Below are 20,112 nucleotides of genomic sequence, written 5' to 3'. Positions count from 1 at the left end.
ATAAATAGTCAATTTGATTGAAAACTACTCAAAATGTACATAAATAATTTGCTTTAAAAAAACAAGCATTTTCTATGTCTTTTGAGTCAGGTTGCTTCAAAATTCCACAGAGTCCCATTTATATTTTCCTAATAAATCCACACACTATGGGAGAAAAAATCCACAGAATTTTGCAACATTTCATGGACACCCCCAGCCCTTACGCCACGCATAGTACCACCTTTGCTGTGTCAAGCTGATATTTTGCACCCCCGGTCTCCCCACCATCACAGCTGCCTCGCTTAGCATTACAGTTCATCTTCTTCACAGTGTCAGGATCCATGGAGTGCTTCTCAATCAACTTAATAATGTGACCGGGTCAAGAAAATGATAAGTTGTGCTCTGCTGGGAAAGTGACATGAGACACCTTCAGTTAGTCTTTGTTCAAGTGCTCCCCTTTCTCTGCAATCGCTGATTTGTTTCTTTCCCAGCACCCTGTTCTGTATTTTGCTGCGGCTTCTCCAACAATTCCTACCTCAGAGCTTCAGGAGAAGCCAATATTTTATTTATATTTTATTTATTTTTGATTTATTAAGTGTTTCTCTCAATATTCCTGAGTGCAGGGTCAGATTTATAAAATCCACAATGACAGAGTTATAGCTACACCATCCTCCCTCCACCCCAGGCATGCAAATTATGGTGCAAACAACTTGCCATTTATTTTTCATTATTCCCCTCTTTTAAAAAGCTTCGATCATCCCATCAGGAGGGAGGGGGGCAGAGGCAATGCCATGCGATGTAGCTGACCAGTCACATACCACAAACAACAAGCAGTGAAAAGGTGATAGTTGACATGCACGGCAAGAACAATAAATACATTGGCAGAGTTCAGGGTCTGTTTGTGAACAATTTGCAAACAGATAGAAGGGCTAACTTGTGTAGATAATTTATTTGCAATGAATAATTCGGCCAGGTATAGAATTCAGTCTCTTTCCTACTCCGTGCATGGCCTCTCTGCTGACCAGGGGGCTAGTAGTCTGAGCTGTGGTGGTTTGGTTATGGAATCCTAGAAACGTAGGGCTGGAAGGAACATTCAGAGGAGACCGGCTCCAGCCCCCGGAGCTGAGGCAGGACCAAGGATGCCTAGAGTGGACACACATACCTATGTGGACACACATCCACTAGGAACGAGACTGATGCCTACTACCTCCTATCACATAGGTCATCAAATAGCCATTGGATGCTAATCTGGGCTGGGTAGAAACTGGTGAGCTAGAGGTGAAAATCCCCATCTCCCATCCAAATCCCTTTGCCAGCCAGTCCTGGTCTGTCTACAATGCAAACAGTCAAGAGTGAGATGAAATGGCGCTGTGTCCAGGCTGATTTGGGGCAGTTACACTTTTTGGTTCTTTTGCTGAGGTGCTTTAGTTCCTGATGCTGTGGGGTATGTTCCGCTCCCCACCCCTCCCGTCGTGCTCCCGGGGAACCTGGTTAATGAGCAGCAGAGTCTATAAAACCCTTTTAAAGAAACAGCCTGGAACTCTACCCTACTGCAGCTGAAGCCAATGGGAGCTGTGCCGTTGTCTTCAGTGGGCCTGGAAGTGGGCCAGCTGCAGTTCGGCCCTTATTGTACAGCGGGTGCCTTGATAAGGCCTTGGCATTTGCTCATGCTGCTTTCTCCGCTTCTCGGCGGCTGTTTTGTGGAGCACAGCCTGTCGGAGAGCTCAGTGCATGATTCTCTGGGACTGGTTGGGGGATAATGACAGAACAATGCTCTTTTTCAGCCCTCTGCACAAGTAAGCAGCATGCCTGAAACAGTTCTCCATTCACTTATTTAAGTGCCAGGTGTCCTTTTGCTACATTTTCTCCATATCCTCGTAAATTAAACCACCTTCATTTTCATGCTCTTCTTAGTGACAGATTATGTTCTATTCTGAGGAGTTTCCCAACTGGGTATTGTGATCTTAATTAAAGAAACAATGCAGAGAGCAAAGGGAATGTGCCAGCAGTTAGAGTCTGGTATCACCTGAAAGCGGGCAGGTAAAACTGACACACAGGGATGGTCTGCACTGGGAACTTCCATCGCCATAGCTACATCTCTCAGATGTGTGAAAAATCCACCCCCTGAAAGGCAGCTATACACCCTAACCCCACTGTAGATGACCCTAGGCTGCTGGAATAATTCTACTGCCTCTCAGGGAGGTGAATTATCTACGCCGAAGGGAGTACCCCTCCTGTCGGTGCAGGTAGGTCTACACGGAAGTGCTGCAGCTGTAGCATTTCATGTGTATACAAGCCCATAAAGATCCCTCTCAGAGCCACGTTATAGCAGTGTGCAGAGATTAGGTTGTATCTGCTTTGAAACAGGGACCAGAGGCTCCCTCACTCCATGTGGGTGTGCGAGGGGCCTTCCCTCCCGCAATGTATGCTCTGAGTGAGGGACAAGGACAGTGGTAGTCCCGCTGTTTGGGGGAGCGCAGAGGTCCGCTCTGGTCACCCTGTGGGGGTGTAGATCATGCTGAAGGGGGAAGGGCAGGGGCAGGCCAGTGATGCCAATCCCCTACCAAACTGGCGCATGGAGCTGGCCAGGCACAGAGAGGAACTGAGTTAAAAGATGGTGGCCCCTGAGTGCTCCCCAGGTGGATCAGGGAGTGGGGCAAGACATTGTTCTCCCCACAGGTTGGTGCAGCTCTGCACCATTCCTAACATAGGCCTATGCCTACCCCCCATGCCATGCGGGGCCTGCGGTGGTACCAGCCCATAGCTGAGAGTAAGACTGGGAACAAGGGAGATGCTAGTTGTGGAAACACCCTACCCCCCAGCTGGGCCACGCAGGAGCTTTGGAACTTAATGGGGTGCACACAGCTCTGAGAGAGACCTGGGACAGCCAGCAAAGGCTTTGCAGGCAAAGCCCAGCTGAAGGCTGGTCACATGCACACAGCAATGGCAGCCTTCTGGAATGTCAGCCTTCTGCACATTCTGTATGTAAGACAACATGCTTTGTCACTAACAATGCCCGACCCCAGAGGTTACCAAATCCCTGCAGCATGTGCTGGCTCCCAGGGAAAGAGCACGCTGCTTCCCATCTCACCCCCTCCTTCCACGTGGAGCGAGAGACACCACGTTTCTCATTGTTCTGCGGTATACTTCCCAGATTCCTAGATTCCAAGGCCAGACGGGACCATTGTGACCATCTAGTCTGACCCCCTATATAACACAGGCCAGAGACCTGCCCCGGAATAATCCCTACAGCATGTGTTTTAGCAGAACATCCAATCTTGATTTAAAAATTGTCAGTGATGGAGAATCCACTTTAACCCTTGCTAATTGTTCCAAGGGTTAATTACCCTCCCTGTTAAACATTTATGCTGTATTTCCAGTTAGATCTGTAGGCCCATATCCTCAAGGGTTGGAGAATCTGGGCTGTAACCTGTTGGAGGACAATACTAAGGAAATTATATCCCTCTTCATACATTTAGTGCAGCAGGGACTAAAGGGAGCCCTGGCTGGAGATGGTGTCAGATATTGCACACTATCCAGATGTAGCCTTATAGCTCAGGAAGCTCGCCTCTAAAATCAGTGAGCTAATGAACGCAGAATGCATGTGGTGTGACGTGTGACGGGGCCTCAGTAAATTGCCACACCCAGCAGAGGCTCAGTTGTGCGACTGCATTAAGGATGGGTAAACTTCGAGAAGTTGGAGGTTTTGTGATCTCGCAAACTAGTTTTGGCATTCACAAAACTTGCTCCGGTTCACAAGGTTTTCTGTCCTATTGCTTCAAACCTGGTATTTTTCCACCAATGATTCAATATAAGTAAAAAATAAAAGCCCACATTTTTCTAGATAATGGGGAGCCTGTGGTATGTACCACATTAAGCATGGACTTTCTGCCCTCGACTGCTAGGCTCTTAGCAGTGAGACCTGGAGATGGTGTATACAGTAGCTGTTATTGCATTAGTATTTCCCTGTGTATCCTTTTTCACAGACGCTATATATTTATTTTGCTGCTTAATTTCTTTCCAATTTCTTCCGCTGGGATTTATTCCCTCTGCCCCTCTCCTGTCATTTTTCAATTTTTCCGGAGTGGGATGCAAATACAATAATGTTCTAGTTCTGGCCCAGTACCTGCAAATAGGCTTGCCAGACTTTGAATTCTCTGGGGCGGTGACTTTCTTTTTTTATACAGTAGAATCTCAGAGTTATGGACACCTCGGGAATGGAGGTTGTTTCTAACTCTGAAATGTTCTATAACCCTGAACAAGACATTACGGACTTCAGCCATGGGGGAGTTGGGACTGCAGCTGCAGGGTGGGGTGGGGTCACGGTTCCAAGCGGGGGGTCAGGGCTTCTGACCGTAGGGGCCATGGGAGCTCTGGGCGGGGGGCTCTGGGCTTTTGCCCCACGAGAGCACCAGGGATCAGGGCTTTAGACCTTGGCGGAGTGCTGAGGCTTGGGGCTTCAGCCTCATGGCTCCACTCCTGGCGTCAGCCTCGTGGTGGGGCTGGGGCTCGGGGCTCCCCAATGCTCTGCTCCCGGTTTCAGCCAGGGGTAGGGATGCACCGGGGCTCTAGCTATAGGGGGGAGCCCTGGGGCCAGAAACCGGTGCCCCTCTTGTAGCTAAAGCCCCGAGCCCCAGTGACCCCCGTGGAGCTGAAGCCAAGAACGGAGCTATGGGGCTGAATCCCCAAGCCCTGGCAACCCCCACGGGGCTGAAGCCAGGAATGGAGTCGTGAGGCTGAAGCCCTGAGCTCCAGCGCTTCCCCAGGTCTAAAGCCCAAGAGTCAGATGTCCCGAGCCCCCTCCACTTGGCGCCCCAACCGCCCCAACATCCCATGGCTGAAGCCATGAGCCCCAGGGTTAAAGCCCCAAGGCAGTACAGTGTTTGCTTTTTGTTTTTTGTGTCTGCTGCTGCCTGATGGATAACTTCTGGTTTCACATGGTGTCCGGTTGACCGGTAAGTCCATAACTCTGGTGTTCGTATCTTTGAGGTTCTACTGTATGTTTCTATAGTGATTGCCTAACACAGAGGATCCCAGCCTGTGTGAGGACTTTAGGTGCTATGACAAAATAAATGTTAAATTCAGTGGCAAAAAACTGTTAACACAGAGTGAAGCTTGCTTGGAGGTGGGTCATCCCCTTGCAGAATGCTGAGTTCAGTAAAACTCGAACATCTGAAAACCAGGAAATGCACAGTTAAGGTTGCCCATGAAACCTTAACTCTGCCCTTTTCCAGCACAGTCCCAGTACACCCTGTTAACACACACACTTTTTGTCTGCCCATGCCCCGTTGCTGAAATGTACAAGCTCTTCACCTCCTTTTATAGCCCACTCACTCTGACCCACAGGATTCCATTGAACACTGTTAAAGGACAAAAAGAAAAAAAAAGTTGCCCATGCCACCTTCCTTCTGCCCTTTTCAAGTAATGTCTCAATATGCACATAGCACCCGCTCACACTGGCCCTGAGCACTGTATGATTCAGGAGGTTCCAGATCCTTGCGTACACTCTCACACAGCCAATTCCCCAGAAGAAATGCCACATGTATACAGTTTAAGAAACACTTCACTTGAAGACAGTAGAGGGAAGATGGCGTGGGCAACTTGCATAACATAAGAACGGCCGTACTGGGTCAGACCAAAGGTCATCTAGCCCAGTATCCTGTCATCCAACAGTGACTAATGCCAGGTGCTCCAGAGGGAATGAACAGAACAGGTAATCATCAAGTGATCCATCCCTTGTCCCCCATTCCCAGCTTCTGGCAAACAGAGGCTAGGGACACCATCCCTGCCCATCCTGGCTAATAGCCATTGATGGAACTATCCTCCGTGAACTTCCTTTTCTTTGTTTTAAACCTGCTGCCTATTAATTTCATTTGGTGACCCCCTACTTATAAGAAGGAGTAAATAACACTTCCTTATTTACTTTCTCCACACCAGTCATCATTTTATAGACCTCTATCATTACCCCCCGCCCACCCCCAGTCATCTCCTTTACAAGCTGAAAAGTCCCAGTCTTATTAATCTCTCCTCATATGGAAGTTGTTTCATATCCCTAATCATTTTTGTTGCCCTTTTCTGAACCTTTTCTAACTCCAATATATCTTTTTTGACATGGGGTGACCACATCCACATGCAGTATTCAAGATGTGGATCAACCATGGATTTATACAGAGGCAATATGATATTTTCTGTCTTATTATCTAAACCTTTCTTAATGATTCCCAACTTTCTGTTCGCTTTTTTGACTTCTCCCCACCCCCTTTTTTTTGTGTGTGTGGTGGGTGAAAATGAATGGGTTGTAAAAGGAGGCAAAGGGTTGTATATTTCAGCAACTGAGGGGTTAGCAGTGTAAAGGTGTGTGCATGTTAACAACACGTATTGGGGCATTGCTGAAAGAGGGCAGAGTTAAGGTTGCACGGATAACCTTAACTGTGAAATTTCCTCATTTTCAGATGTTTGCTTGACTCAGCAGTCTTCAAGGGGATGACCGACCACCAACCAATCTTAAAAAAAAAAAAGCAGAGTTGCCATTGAATTTCCTAGGAAAAATTTCCAGGAAAAGCTTGGTTAGTAGTCATTTAGGCAGTTGTTTATATCATGTCCCACAGTTAGCATATTGAGCCAGCTCCCCCAACCCCTACCCTACACACACACACACATCAGCTGTGCCCACCAGTTGTGCTTCAGCATGCCTCTCAAGCTATGCCCCTGACCCATTCAGTGTGTTTCCCCACCTCCAGCCTGGCCCCCTCCCCACTACTGTAACTAGGCCTCCCCACCGCAATTAGGGACTGCATCTCCCTGAACTCTTCACTCTTTGGTATACAAACATTTCTAGTGCCTCCCTTCTCCTATAACCCAACTCACGTGCAGTGCCTGAAGCAAAGTGGAATAGTGTTCGGTTGCAAAGGTGTTGGGGTGCACTGGCAGAGCTGGCAGTGCAGGGGGATTGAGGTGCACTGGCAGAGCTGGGGGGTGCAAAGGTGTTGGGGTGCACTGACAGAGCTGGAGATTCAGGGAGGGTTGGGGTGCACTGGCAGAGCTGGGGTACAGGGGTTGAGGTGCACTGGCAGAGCTAGGAGTGTACGGGGGTTGGGGTGCATTGGCAGAGCTGAGAGTACAGAGGGGTTGGGGTCCACTGGCTGAGCTGGGGGTACATGGGGTTGGGGTGCACTGGCAGAGCTGGGGATGCAGGGAGGGTTGGGGTGCACTGGCAGAGCTGGGAGTGCAGGGGATTGGGGTGCACTGGCAGAGCTGAAGGTGCAGGGAGGTTGGGGTGCACTGCAGAGTTGGTGGTCTGGGGGTTGGGGTGCACTGGGAGAGTTGGGGTGCACTGGCACTGCTGGAGGTGCAGGGGGGTTGGAGTGCACTGGCAGAGCTGTGGTTTCAGGGGCTTGGGGTGCACTGGCAGTGCTAGGGTGTAGGGAATTGGGGTGCACTGGCAGAGTTGGGGGCATGGGGGTTGGGGTGCACTGGCAGAGCTGTGTTTTCAGGGGGTTGGGGTGCACTGGCAGAGTTGAGGGTGCAGGGGGTTGGGGTGAACTGGCAGAACTGGGGGTGCAGGGGGGTTGGGGTGCACTGGCGGAGCTGAGGGTTGCCATGCCTCCCACACATGAGTCCATAATCTTTCTTGCCTCTCCTACCATCTATCCCTGTTTATCCCACTCCATAACCTCCCTCCCCTCGCTGCAGCCCAAACGCCCTCTGCTTCTCCTTCCCCACTCCTCCCTCCCCTAACAGCCCTCCCTTCCCCATAAGGAGTCACATGTCTGCTTCCCCCTCCCCCACCCAAAGACTGGTTCCATTTCCACAAAATAAAATTGCCAGCTGTGATCCACAAATTCCTGCCACCTTCAGCCATTCAGTCCAAAACTCTGTCTGGGGGGCTCTGATTAACTTACCCATAGTTCCCTTAATGAAAGGCTGAGTTCACAGCAATCCAGAGGGCTGGGATTCATCCAGGCATTACTATCTCCCTGGTTAGCATTACAAGGCAGCAAAAGGGAACCATTGGGGGCAGGGGCGGGGTCTCAGGGGAAGGGGGTGGGTGGGGCCTCAGGAGGAAGGGGTGGAGCGGCGGAGTGGGGCCAAGGTTAGGGCACCGCTGTCCCTCAGTTCTAGGGAGCTTCTGGAACTCCTACCCTCATCTTCCTGCCAGTAGGACATCTGTGGACATACTTTATGTAGACTCCAAGTGTCTGAACATTGAGATACACTGACATCTGCATGGGAGTCAGGCATTTCACCACTGGCCTAACCAAACTGGCACATGGCACTATTTTGATTTGACTTCACCGCAGACTCTGCTGCTCCTGACAGCAGATTTTGGAGGCCATGGCTACACTACAGAGCTTACCGTGGGGCAGCTGCACCGATACACCTGCGCTGCTGTAGTGCTGCTAATGCAGATGCTCTAAGTCAACCGGAGAGAGCTCTCCCATTGCTTAATCACTCCAAGCCCCGCAAGCGGCGGTAGCTAAGGCGACAGGAGAAGCTCTCCTGCTGACATAGCACTGTCCACACCAGCGCTTAGGTCGGTGTAACTTATGGCACTCGGGGGTGTGTGTGTGGCTTATTTACACCCCTGTGCGGCATAGCTTATACTGATGTAAGCTGTAGCATAGCCATAGCCTACGTCTAGTGTCATCATGTTCAAACATGCCACGATATTCCTCCCGATAGCACCACTTTCAGAACAGGTTGTGTGACTGTGAATTGACTCCTCTGGGAACCTGAGACAATGACACAGTAATGTACCTGGGATTGCCTTACCCATTGGAAGTTACCAGGAAGTGGAGTTTTTCCAGCCAGGGGCTAGTAGCAGCATTTGCAAATTATTAGCAATAGTAAAATAGCATTAGTAATAGTAAAAATATCCTAACCAATAATGAGTAGGGAGCTCGGTCTGTTTAGTTGATCAAAGAGCAGATTGAGATTCACTTGATTACAGTGTATAAGGAGCAAATATTGGGTACTAAAGGGCTCATTGAGCTAGCACAGAAAGCTAGAACGGGAAGTTTAAGCCAAACACATTCCAGTTAGAAACAAGGAGTGAATTTCTAACAGAGGGTGATCAGCCCTGGAACAAACTACCAAGGACAGCAGTGAATATTCCATCTCTTGAAGTCTTCAAATCAAGACCAGCCTGGACTGTCAATCACATGTTAATGGGCTCAGTACAGGGGTATCTGGGTGACCTGTATTACACAAGTCAGACTAGATGATCTGTTGGGCCTTTCTGGCCCAAAAATCTATGAATAATATTTTGCACGTCTATACTGGCTTTAGTTTAAGGTTCACAAAGCATGTTACAAACACTGAACTGCCTAGCTTCCTAGCAGAGTCTGAATGTATAACGGGAGACTCTCAGCTGCCCCAGAGCGCCACACAGCACATTCAGGAGTGAGTGGGACAAGGTTGGCTGTAAGCTGTCTTTGGATGCCCTGTTAGAGGGGAGTCCTCCAGCTCAGAGGTGTCTGCATTCCCCTTCTGGGTAATCGCAGCAGTGTGGATGGGGAACCATGCAGCCCTAGTCTGCACAGCCCTCCCTCACACAGATGGGAAACCTGGTCTGGCCCCCTCCTCATTCACAAGCACATACATGTTTGTGTTTCCAAAAAGGGAGGGAAATGTTACAATCAAAAAGAAAAAACAACATCCTCTCCATTTCTAAAGCGTTCAGGGGAACATTCCACTTTCTAACCTCTCCCTCCTTTTCAAAACAGGTAAATGTAGGACCAAAGCAAGTTGACAGTGTTCCTTTCAACAAGTAAACACAAGAAATTGAAACGCAGCCCTTTTCTTTTCTTGTACTGAATTGCCACTGAATTATTTGTATATTCATAGTGTATTCCTAAAGCATACACTTGGCAAGAAAAAACAATTCTATTTACCCCTGAGCAACAGTACAGAGTTAATCTGTCAACATGTGTTTGAACTAAAATGCTTTGATCATGCTAAACGTTGCATATCGTTAAAAAATAAACAATTCCTTCCCTCTCCCCTGTAATTTATCTGTAGAATGGTAGAAAGTACTAGTGTGAATTTGACGGAGGGAAGATGTCTGTTTTCTATGGAGTATGGAGCTGCCAGTAATTCAGTCAGCATTATATAAAAATTAGCATGCCCCTCTGCAGCTAGTAGATCACATTCATCCCTGGCAGCGGCGGCTCCAGGCACCAGTGCTCCAAGTGCGTGCCTAGGCTGGCAAGCGGCAGGGGGCGGCCTGCCAGTCCCTGCGAGGGCGGCAGTCAAGCAGCCTTCGGCAGCATGCCTGCGAGAGGTCTGCCGATCCCGCGGATTCGGCGGTGGGTAGGCCGAATCCACGGGACCGGGGACCTCCCGCAGGCATGCCGCCGCAGGCAGCCTGCCTGCTGTGCTTGGGGCGGCAAAAAAGCTAGAGCCACCCCTGATCCCTGGTGTAACTTCAGTGAAGTCAGCAAAGTTATGCTGCAGAGGAATTTGGAGTCTAATTCCCTTTTCCTGTGTGAGCCAAAAATGCTGATGCTACTATGATTATGACAGTAGGTCTACCCATGAATCACAGAAAAATTACACATAAGAACTAGAGTGCTGACCGTAATCTAATCATCCTTGAGGTCAGGTTGAATGTAGACATTCAAAAATATATCAAGACAACTGAAACTTTGATGGGGCATATATAATGGAGTGGGAGAGAAACAGGAAACAGCCCCAGTCTCAAACTTCCAACTTTCCTGTTTTAAATGAAATGTATCTCTCGGTCTCTGATCTGTTGGCTGATAGAGATCTAGCCGTCACTGTAGGGCCAACAGTTCTTTTCAATCTAATGACTACTAGGATCTCCCCAGGATGAGAGTCCGGGGCAAACTATTCTGGTGGGGGGTTGACAATGGGAGGCTCTAAAGTAGAGATACTCAGATCTCAGTGGGTCAGGAGTCAAATTAGCAATCAACATTACCCAAAAGAGCCACAGTCGTGTGACTTCATTGCTTCATTTACTATTATCTCTATATCTGTATTATTGTCACCACAAAATGACTGACCAAGTATCATTATTTTATCAACTACAGTTGGTTAGTAACATAGTAAAAGCATCCTGATTGGTTAGTAATTAAATCACACAGTGTTTTAATATCATGTGCTGCAAAGAACCACGGGAGACACATTAAAGAGCCATTTGCAGCTCCCGAGCCTCAGGCTGAGTATTGCAGCTCTAGAGTGTGTAATGTACAAAGACTGCTGCCAGCCAGAGCCCAGCTGACTGAATAGGAGGTAACCCTGGCCATTGTGATATCACCAAAGGGTAGGCGGACTGTGCCAGGAGAGGGAGTTGGGTGATGAAAGAGCTCATTTGGGGTCAGAGAGAGAGGTCTGTGGGTTAGACAGAGGGAGTGGAGAGTCAGGGACAGGTACGGACAGTGTTGGGGAACTACCTGGTTAGGCTAGTAGAAAGGGTGGAGAAGGAGAACGAGGAAGAAAGGAGCCTTCATCGGTTTTGGAGAATCATTTGAATTGTTCAGGGTTAAACCTCCAAACTCCAACTTTTTGAGGTTCATTCCTATGGGTCAAGTTAAAAGAACCTTCTGACAAAGCAACTTTTCCATCCTTTTGGACTGGCCTTGCCAACAACATGCTACATGCATCAGTGCTAAATGTCATGGTTCCAGTGCCTCCCATGTGTTACTCTGCCCCTGAACACTGAACCCCAATAACTAGACACACTCAGGCATCTTGTCCAGACGTATCACTGGTTTGCAGCTTCCTGTGCCACAAAGCAAAATCTCGACCCTGTTACACCACTGTAATGATTGGAGTGGAGTTCCTGTGGATTTGCACTTGTGTAACTGATGGCTGAATATGGCCTTGTGCTTGCAGATCATCCTGGTGCAGTAAGAGTGACCGTGGGAGTCATGAGACCCCTGCATCTGAGCAGAGTCTTGGGGCTTCTTCCAGTGCAGCTTTATTGTCTATCCCTTACCATGGAAAACGATTGAGAATGCTCTGTCCATAACCCCAACACAACAGTTTCCCTGGCAGAGTGCTGGAGCTTCCTGCAGCGCCTCTGGGGAATAACAGCATTAGATGGAGTAGGACACTTGCTGTGCACCACTTCCAAATAGCTCTATCACCCTGTGGTATTTGCTGCCAGTCTATGTACGTAGTGACATTAACGCTAGTCTCCGAGAAGGTTGCTCGATAGCACAGAGCCTGCCTACCCCTCTTGTCAGGTGGCGGCTGGTAGAGGTGATTAGCAGTCGGCAGGTGAGTAGGAAGGTGACCGGCCTAGAATGAAAGGATGGGTTTGCTGACACCTGGCTGCAAAAAGAACAGAATATTGACATAAAGGAAGCCTGATTAAACAAAGCAGAGATTAAATGCAGGAACTGTACATAAAGCTTTTAACTTTATTTTTCCATTCATCACTATGCACTTTTATTTCTAACCATAGCCTCAAGGATGCTGCCAGATTTGTTCTGTGATTTGTCCCCTTTTCCTCCTCCAGATGTCCAAATGGATTCTTCGGACAGAGATGTTTGGAAAAACTGCCTTTGCGATTGTACATGCCAGATCCTAAGCAAAGTATGTTTGAAGACAAAAAATGCACCACACTACTTAAATCTCCTGGGCACAGCACAGCACTGGACTTAGAGTGGTCTAGCCAGGGGTGTGTTTTGATATAATGTTTGGGTTAGGGTTTAGGGAAACAGGTAAGGGATCAGGCTGAAAGCAAATCATAGGAATCGTGGAAGGGATCTGAGGTGGCATCAGGAGGGGCCACATTTCAGTCCACTTTGATATCATTTTGCTATCTTGTTTCTCTCTTTCTGGTTTTCTTTCTTTCGTTAGGTGTCCGATCGAATTCACCGGGGACCGGTGTGAGCACTTCGCAATGGTCAGCTTCTCCAGTATGTCTCTTTCTACTTCTCTTTCTCCCTGATTATCGTAGCACTGTGTGACATCTTTAAAGCAGGTTCTTCCATTCCTTTGGGCCCCGTTCTCCTCTTTTTATGCCTGCCTAGCTCTGGCTGACATTAATGGGAGCTAAGTGAGTGCTGCTAAGAGGAAAATGAAAGCCCTCACTGTCTCACAATCATTTTGAATGGTCCTTGCTTTCACTTGTAATCAAACGTAATGTAGGATTTTACAGTTTGCTCTTTTCATGCAAAATCCAAATAAGCAAAGATTTTCAAGTGTGCTGTGGAGAACGGGTTGAGTGATAAGAAACTTCTCTTAACATTATTATCACACGAGGAACTGCTTTGCACAATACACAGGAATCCTTTCCTGAACTTTGAAAGTGGGATCTGCGAGTTTGTACCAATTTGGGAATCATAGGTAGGGTTGGGCTGAAGACCACCAATTACTTCAGAAGAATGGCCATACTGGGTCAGATCAGTGGGCCATCTAGCCCAATATCCTGTCTTCTGACACTACCTCCGACGCAGGGCAGTGCCTGACTTAGATGACTGAGTTCTTCATTTTTACTAGGTCCTTGATTAGACAAACTCCCTTTGTATCCATGTCAGCAGGAGTTTGTAGTGGGAGTGTAAAACTCAGGGGGAAATTCTGATCTCAGTGTAAATCAGGAGTAACACCATTGAAGCCATTGGGCTTGCTCTGGATTTACACCAGCGTAACTAAGAATCCAGCCCCAGGTAAGGACAACATGCGTTAGCCTTTTCAAATGGACAATTATGCAACCTTTACACTGAGTAGTAGTACATATGCGAGTAGCCCCCTTGACTTCAGTGAGACTGCTTGTGTGAGTAAGTACTATGCAGAGTGAATAAAAGTTGCAGAATCAGGCCGTTAATTAGCAGAATACACTCAGTTAAACAAAATATGAAAGGATTTGTTGTGTCCAGTGACAAAGTGTGTGCTCTCTATGCGATCCTGGCTGCCCGGCTTACAGTTGTGTCCCAAGCTCTAGCAGCTCAGCCAGTCTTTCAGAATTTGTGCATTTATGAGGTTTGTGAACATGGGTTGGGAGCTTCTAAAATGTTTGCCCAGATATTTCTCCTTAGCTTTTGTCATTGTTTTGCTGCTTTGCAAAATGTACACCAGGTACAATATAAGTGTTTAGGACATTGCGCAGGATGTATTTTTAAAACTTGCTCAGTTCATCCGGTTATTTGCCCCTAATTTTCATCAAAGGGAGCCTTATAGCTAAAGAACACCAGATCCTTCTAAGTGAAACGATCCAGAGAGGTCACCATTGCAATGTCATTATTTGCCAACAGTCACCACATACCTGGTGGTATCTAAGATCTGTCCTTACAAATTCATAGAGCACTAATAATAGTAGATATCAGTGGTAACTATGTAGTAGCAGCTGGGAAATGTTAACTTTATAATAGTTTCTACTGCATGCACAAACAAGTTGCAATGGGCTTTGTCAATGAGGATTTGGCTAGAGATGAGTGGAAATTGGATTTCTGTCCCATGGAAAATGTTGCTGTTTTAACATTTTTGTTTTTTTCCAAATCAGGATGCAAAGTTTAAATATCAAATTTTTGCTCAGAACAAAACATTCCAAAAAAATTAAATGTGGAAATGGCACAATGATATTTCTGAATCAGAACATTGTGTGAACTGACTCAAAATGTTTCATTTTGTGCTAGTTCAACATTAAGCTGCATTTCCCAATAGTGGCATATTGACGTGTGGGAGTTATAGTTCAGATAGGACTCCTCTATTCCCTCCTATGGGCTCCCTGGCCAGGCCACATTTACTATGATGCACCCACAGCCACGTGACTCCCATCATGGTCAGGGAGAGGCATCATAATTTTTGCAAAGAAGTTTTGCCACTTGCAATAAAAATAGCTTTTTGATTAAAACAATGAGTTCTTATCAGTGAGAAGTTCCTTTTGTTTTGTCAGAACATTCATGGGAAGAACAAACTATGCTTTGATTTTTTTGCAAGACTAAAAATTTGATTTTTTCATTGGTGGTGAGAATTTTTTATTATATTCATGGTTTAAAATGACAGTCAACTTTAAAATCACATATTACAATCAAACCCATTTCTTGACCAACATCAGTTAATCACTCACTGATTATTAAATGTCCAGGTTACCTTTCACTAATTATTTGTTTACTTTTACATTTGTCTCAGCTTCAATAATAATAATCGGAGAAGTGAGATTCACCTTTATTTATGGCTGGTTTCATTTCCAGGTTTGCAGTGCTGCAATGTTTGGATTGCAAACATGGCAGAGGAATGTGTATTTGGTTTCAAATTTTTCCAAATGGAAGATTTAAAGGAAAAAAATAACATTTCTCTTGGGTTTTTCTATTTGTTTGGGTTTGTTTTACAAAATCTAAATATAGGGCCCAATAAAAGTTAGCACTGCCCCTTTAATTATCTTTCCACTTCATGCTATGCATGTGATGACAGATCAAAAACTGAAACAGATTCAGACGGATCCAGGAAAAATTTCCAGGGAAAATAAAAAAACTTGCCTTGTGATTCATAGTCCAAGCACATAGTCAATGAGTAACAAATCATTAAATAAAATAATGAATCATTATGACCACTCTAACACCTTATTAAATGCTTATTATTTTTTTTAGATGCTCTTAGCCTGACTGGAGCCTCTGTGTGCTACTGTAATATAAATATTAAATAATCATTGATACTGATGGCAAGGCATAATCCAAATGCTGAGGCTGATTCTTTGCAAACTGATATAAATTCAGGACACTAGCTTGACATGATTAGACCCTTCTGCTGCACTGAGGCCAGAGACTGAGGCGGATGTACCCAGGGTTCCATCGAGCCAGGTGTAGAGTGCTTCCCAAGAGTGACTGCATCCTGGCTGGGCTAAACCCTGGAGTCCATACTCTGTATTTACTCAGACCTTGCTCAGGTAAAACTTCCATTGACCTCAGTGGATGCAGGATCATACTATCTATTTGCCAGATAGCACTGGAGGTTTGTTCTTCTCTGCTTGTCAAAAGAATCTGTTCCCAGACTCTGCTATGGAGAAGCTGAAATAATTGGATGATTTCTCCCCCATAGAAAGATTTTCCACTTTGCTCTTATGATCATGTGATTCAGTGGCTATTGCAAGTCCCTGGTGCTAGTTTTGGTCCTTCTGCAGTACCTCCAGAAGCTGTTGTCATGAGAAATTCTAATGATATTTGCTGCTATGTGACAATACAGTTAAAATGTTGAAATTCAGTTTTTCTCTGGATCATGCTTATACTATTTCAGTTTTTCATTTGCTGGTGGGGGGATTTTTTCCAGGTCAGTACAGAGAAATTCTGAAATTAGCACTATTGGAAGAAATCTGGAGATTCTTAACTCTGTTTTGATTTAGCCCTTACTCTGGTGAATGGCAACTGATGTCAGCTGGTGTTTGCCTGAGTAAAATTTGAGTAAGGGAGCGCCTAAAGTTGATCATGTTTAAACAAGTGGGATAGAGGTGTTTGCTGCATAGATACCAACAGGACTGTGACCTACATTAGAAAGACATTTAAATAGTTTTAATTTAGATTGAAGGAGAATAAACAATGAATTTAAAATGCATACAGAATATAATTAAATATGTAAAAGAGAAATGTACCTTTGATATTTTAGAATCCTATTAAATGAAAAGAAATAGTCTAGGCTTATCTCCACTGTTTATGAATCATCAAATCATCTTGTGAAAGTATTTTTCATTTCACACTCTTCATGTTTATATATAATTATGTCTCTGCACAATTATAATTACAGATGTATATAATATATATACAGCAATAGGGATATTATCATCATCATATAGATTGCAAGCCAAGAATGTTGAAACATTCAGCAATAATCATATCCTCTGCCAGCTTCTAAAAGTCATATCACATAGCCGTGATGTAATCAGAGGACTGTGAGGGTCACAGCATAAATATGACTTAAAGTGTAAAACCTCAGTAAAACAGAATGACTTTGGCAGCATTTTAACCAATAAAAATGTAATGTGCAAATGAAGAAAAGTTAGCTTTCCTGATTGGCTAAGTTGACTTTAATGTCACAGTCTTACCACCTATTATGCCTGCTCTCTCCCCATCCCACTGTTCATAACAATAGCTAAATCAAACTGTAAGTTTAAAAGAATTACACTATTTGTGTTCCATGTTTGTAATTTTTCAGTGTTTCTTTATTAAGCCCCTGCTGTATCTTGAGGTGTCAACAGGCTTCGTCTCATGCATATCAGCATCCTTTTATATCTTTGCATAGTCTTATAGTGCAGTTACCTCCCTCCCTCCCTTTAGCCCTTTGACTGTATATGGTACAGTGACTGGACTGGAAGTTTACAATACAGAACTATCATTCTGTAGCCTGAAAAAGTGATAACTGTTGCAGCACAATGACTCAGTGTTACCCACAGAGTCTCTTTTGCAATGCAGGGGACAACTGTTTCCCATAGAAAATTTAAAACTCCAGTGTGTGTCCCAAATTCTGCCCTCAGGTATAATTATCCACCTCTCGTTGACACCAGTAAGAGTTGTCGATCTGTATTTGGCCCCAAACATGGGCCTCGTCCAAAGGCCTTTGAAGTGAATGGAAGTTTTTCCTTTGAATTCAATGGGCTTTGGCTGAATCCCCATATGCTTACATAGGACTATTTTAAAACTGTTTTAAATCCTTGTTTTAAGCATACTACAGTTTCAATTATACTGTGCTTAGGTGCTTAGGTGCCCAGCTCTAGCTCAGATCACAGGACTACATATATGCACTACATATACATCAAAATATTTTTATTTACTTAGATTTCCACAGTCTTTTGCTTCTGTTTTCCTGCAGTATGACACTGTAGCCTGAAATGGAGCAAAAGAGCTAGATCGAGACTCAACAACATAATTTGCTAACAAAACATTGCAGCTGCATCGCACTGACTGCACAATCCCTACTCCATAAAACCATTCCATTGGTTCTCATACAGATTGTTACCATATAATCCTGTTCCATACCGAGCCATGTCTTTGGATGTAATGTTGATCTTTCCTGGCTGAGGAAGCCTCTTAAAGCCATAGCTGCAGCAGCTATTGTCTCTTCAGTAGAGTCTTCTCTCTCTTTTCCTGACTGAGCTGTCACAGCACAATTAGCCAGATCTCATGGTTTTCAGTTTTATTAGCATCACTAACTGGGGCACAGTGTCCAACCCCAGGTTCCAGTTCTATTAGTTGCGCAGATTGTTATAAACTTTCCTAAGACATCTGGCCAGCACAGAGGGACCTAGCCATGTGATGATGTGAAGTGATATAGGGACAAAGCACAACCAGGTGGTCAGTGATCTCAGCTTGTAGGTGGACCTTTAACAACCTGTCTCCACTGGGAGCCCGTACTTCATAAGGCTTTCATTAGCCTTTTCACTTACGTTATAGCACATACTCCCATACACTGCTGGAAGTTCACACTGCACTTACTGTCTGGGACAACTTGAGAGTGCTAAGTCGACAGAATATGGCATCTTAATAGGAGTTCACGTGCTAAGGTCATGGGAGTTATAGATGTGAAGATAAATTCTCAGGTGCAGGTTTAGTCCAACACTTGATTTATTGAAATATGCCATTGCCTGATATTCTGTGATATCTTGAACAGTGGGGCATTGTCTTTTTGTTGGCATTAAGGTGACTACATGTTCCTAAGCCTAGGCAGGTCTCAGGGGCAAAACCCAGTAAGTCAAAACACACTGCCACTGTGTCTTCCCAAAATTTAAGACAAAATTGCTTCCCAAAAGGAAGACTGAGTTAATCTAACCAATCCCATCTTCTCCTAACCTCTCAGGTTATATTTCTCTTCCTCTTGAGTGCTTCACCCTTCATGGACTCTCCAGCAAAACCAAATTAATGTTGCTAATATTCTTGCAGCTGCGGGTATGTTGCTGCTAAATAAATATTAGCAATAAAATCCTGAACTCATCGCTGAACACATCACAGGTTCAGGGTAACTGCACCTGTATTTCCCTCTTCATAGTCCACTCCAGGAGTGTCCAGTCAGGTCTCCAGCCATCAGCTGTCTCTGGGCAGGGACCCTTGTCCCACTCCCTTCTGACTGGGGGTTTTAAGGCTGCACAGCTCCCTGCCTTACACTGTGATATCCCCAGCAAGCCAGTCTGCCAATGCCTGTGCATTTCTTTCTCTCTGAGGGCTATGACCAACATATTGCCAGCAGTTACAAATTACCACCCAGCTCTTTCTAAGCAAGCACATTTATTCTTAAGGTTAAAGCATTATGGAGAATACATCATAAAAACAATAAACAGATTTAAACACACACACACCTTACAAGAAGCCACCTTCCAATCTTATGGGGCCCTCATAGGCCAGTCTTTCCAACCCTTCCACAAGGGTTGAGGCCCCTCTTGGACAGAAGAACCTGTCTGTTTTTTGAATCAGAAAGAAACCCTGTGTCAATTCAAACTCAGCCTTTTAGACTCAGTGACTCACCTGAATCGCCTCCCACTGTTTTTAATTCCTGGCGGAGCTGAGGTGACCCTCCCCCATGGAGTAGAACGCAATCATACATCAACCATTCTGACATTTAATAAATGGTCCCCAAAGATACTGCATGGGGTTGCAATATCTGTCTCAGAACATTTACTGGATTTTCTTTGGGAAGTCTGAGTTTTCCTGGGTTGGATTCTCATCTCCCAGGGAAACCCTAAGAGTTGTGATTTCTGCATTTGTGATCAGGTCTTAGGCTCCTCTCATTCACCCTGGTGTAATGAGGGAGTTATTATATTGAAGTCAAGGAGTAATGATAGTAAAACCAGTGTATGGGAGAGGAAAATCGGGTCTTGTCTTTCCTTAGTGAAGGAGCTAAACCCCTAGTGGTCCTTCCCAAAAGACTACACTGTTTAATACTGAATCTAGAGTTAAAGGCAGCAGCAAAGCTCTTCAAAATACTTGGCAAGTTTCCCTCCAGTTATGCTTCAACAATAAAATGTCTCAGCCACATGAGGGACTATTTTGTTTTCAACTTCAGCAATACCTGTTCTTGGATGTGATGTTGTTACCATGATAACTCTGGTTGACCTGGGGAATTTTATCGGTGGATCTCACGAGAGCATCCTTGCTGGGACTTGGGGACAGTCTTTACCTTCCTTTCTCTGCACACGTATATGCTTGTGTCACAGGGCTGGTGCCAAAACCACTGCTCTTGCAAAGA

General features: G+C 45.5%; 1 protein-coding gene across 11 annotated transcripts in view; it reads left to right on the top strand.

Moving 5' to 3' along the window:
* Window positions 1–20,112, top strand: part of NRG2 (neuregulin 2) — a 179,208-nt gene that overhangs the window by 115,916 nt on the left and 43,180 nt on the right. For 10 of the 11 annotated variants that reach the window (XM_039485544.1, XM_039485535.1, XM_039485533.1 and 7 more), the window contains one exon: window positions 12,464–12,540. In XM_039485544.1, coding sequence (XP_039341478.1) covers window positions 12,464–12,540 — 77 coding nt within the window. Of the gene's footprint in view, window positions 1–12,463; window positions 12,541–12,807; window positions 12,867–20,112 lie in introns of all 11 variants that reach the window. The other variant, XM_039485534.1, reaches the window with a different exon arrangement.

Source organism: Mauremys reevesii, linkage group 8 (genome assembly GCF_016161935.1).
Source record: "Mauremys reevesii isolate NIE-2019 linkage group 8, ASM1616193v1, whole genome shotgun sequence".
In the NCBI taxonomy this organism is placed as follows: Eukaryota; Metazoa; Chordata; order Testudines; family Geoemydidae; genus Mauremys; species Mauremys reevesii.
Note: the sequence above shows the minus strand (reverse complement) of the source record. Positions and strands in the feature narration are given on the sequence as shown.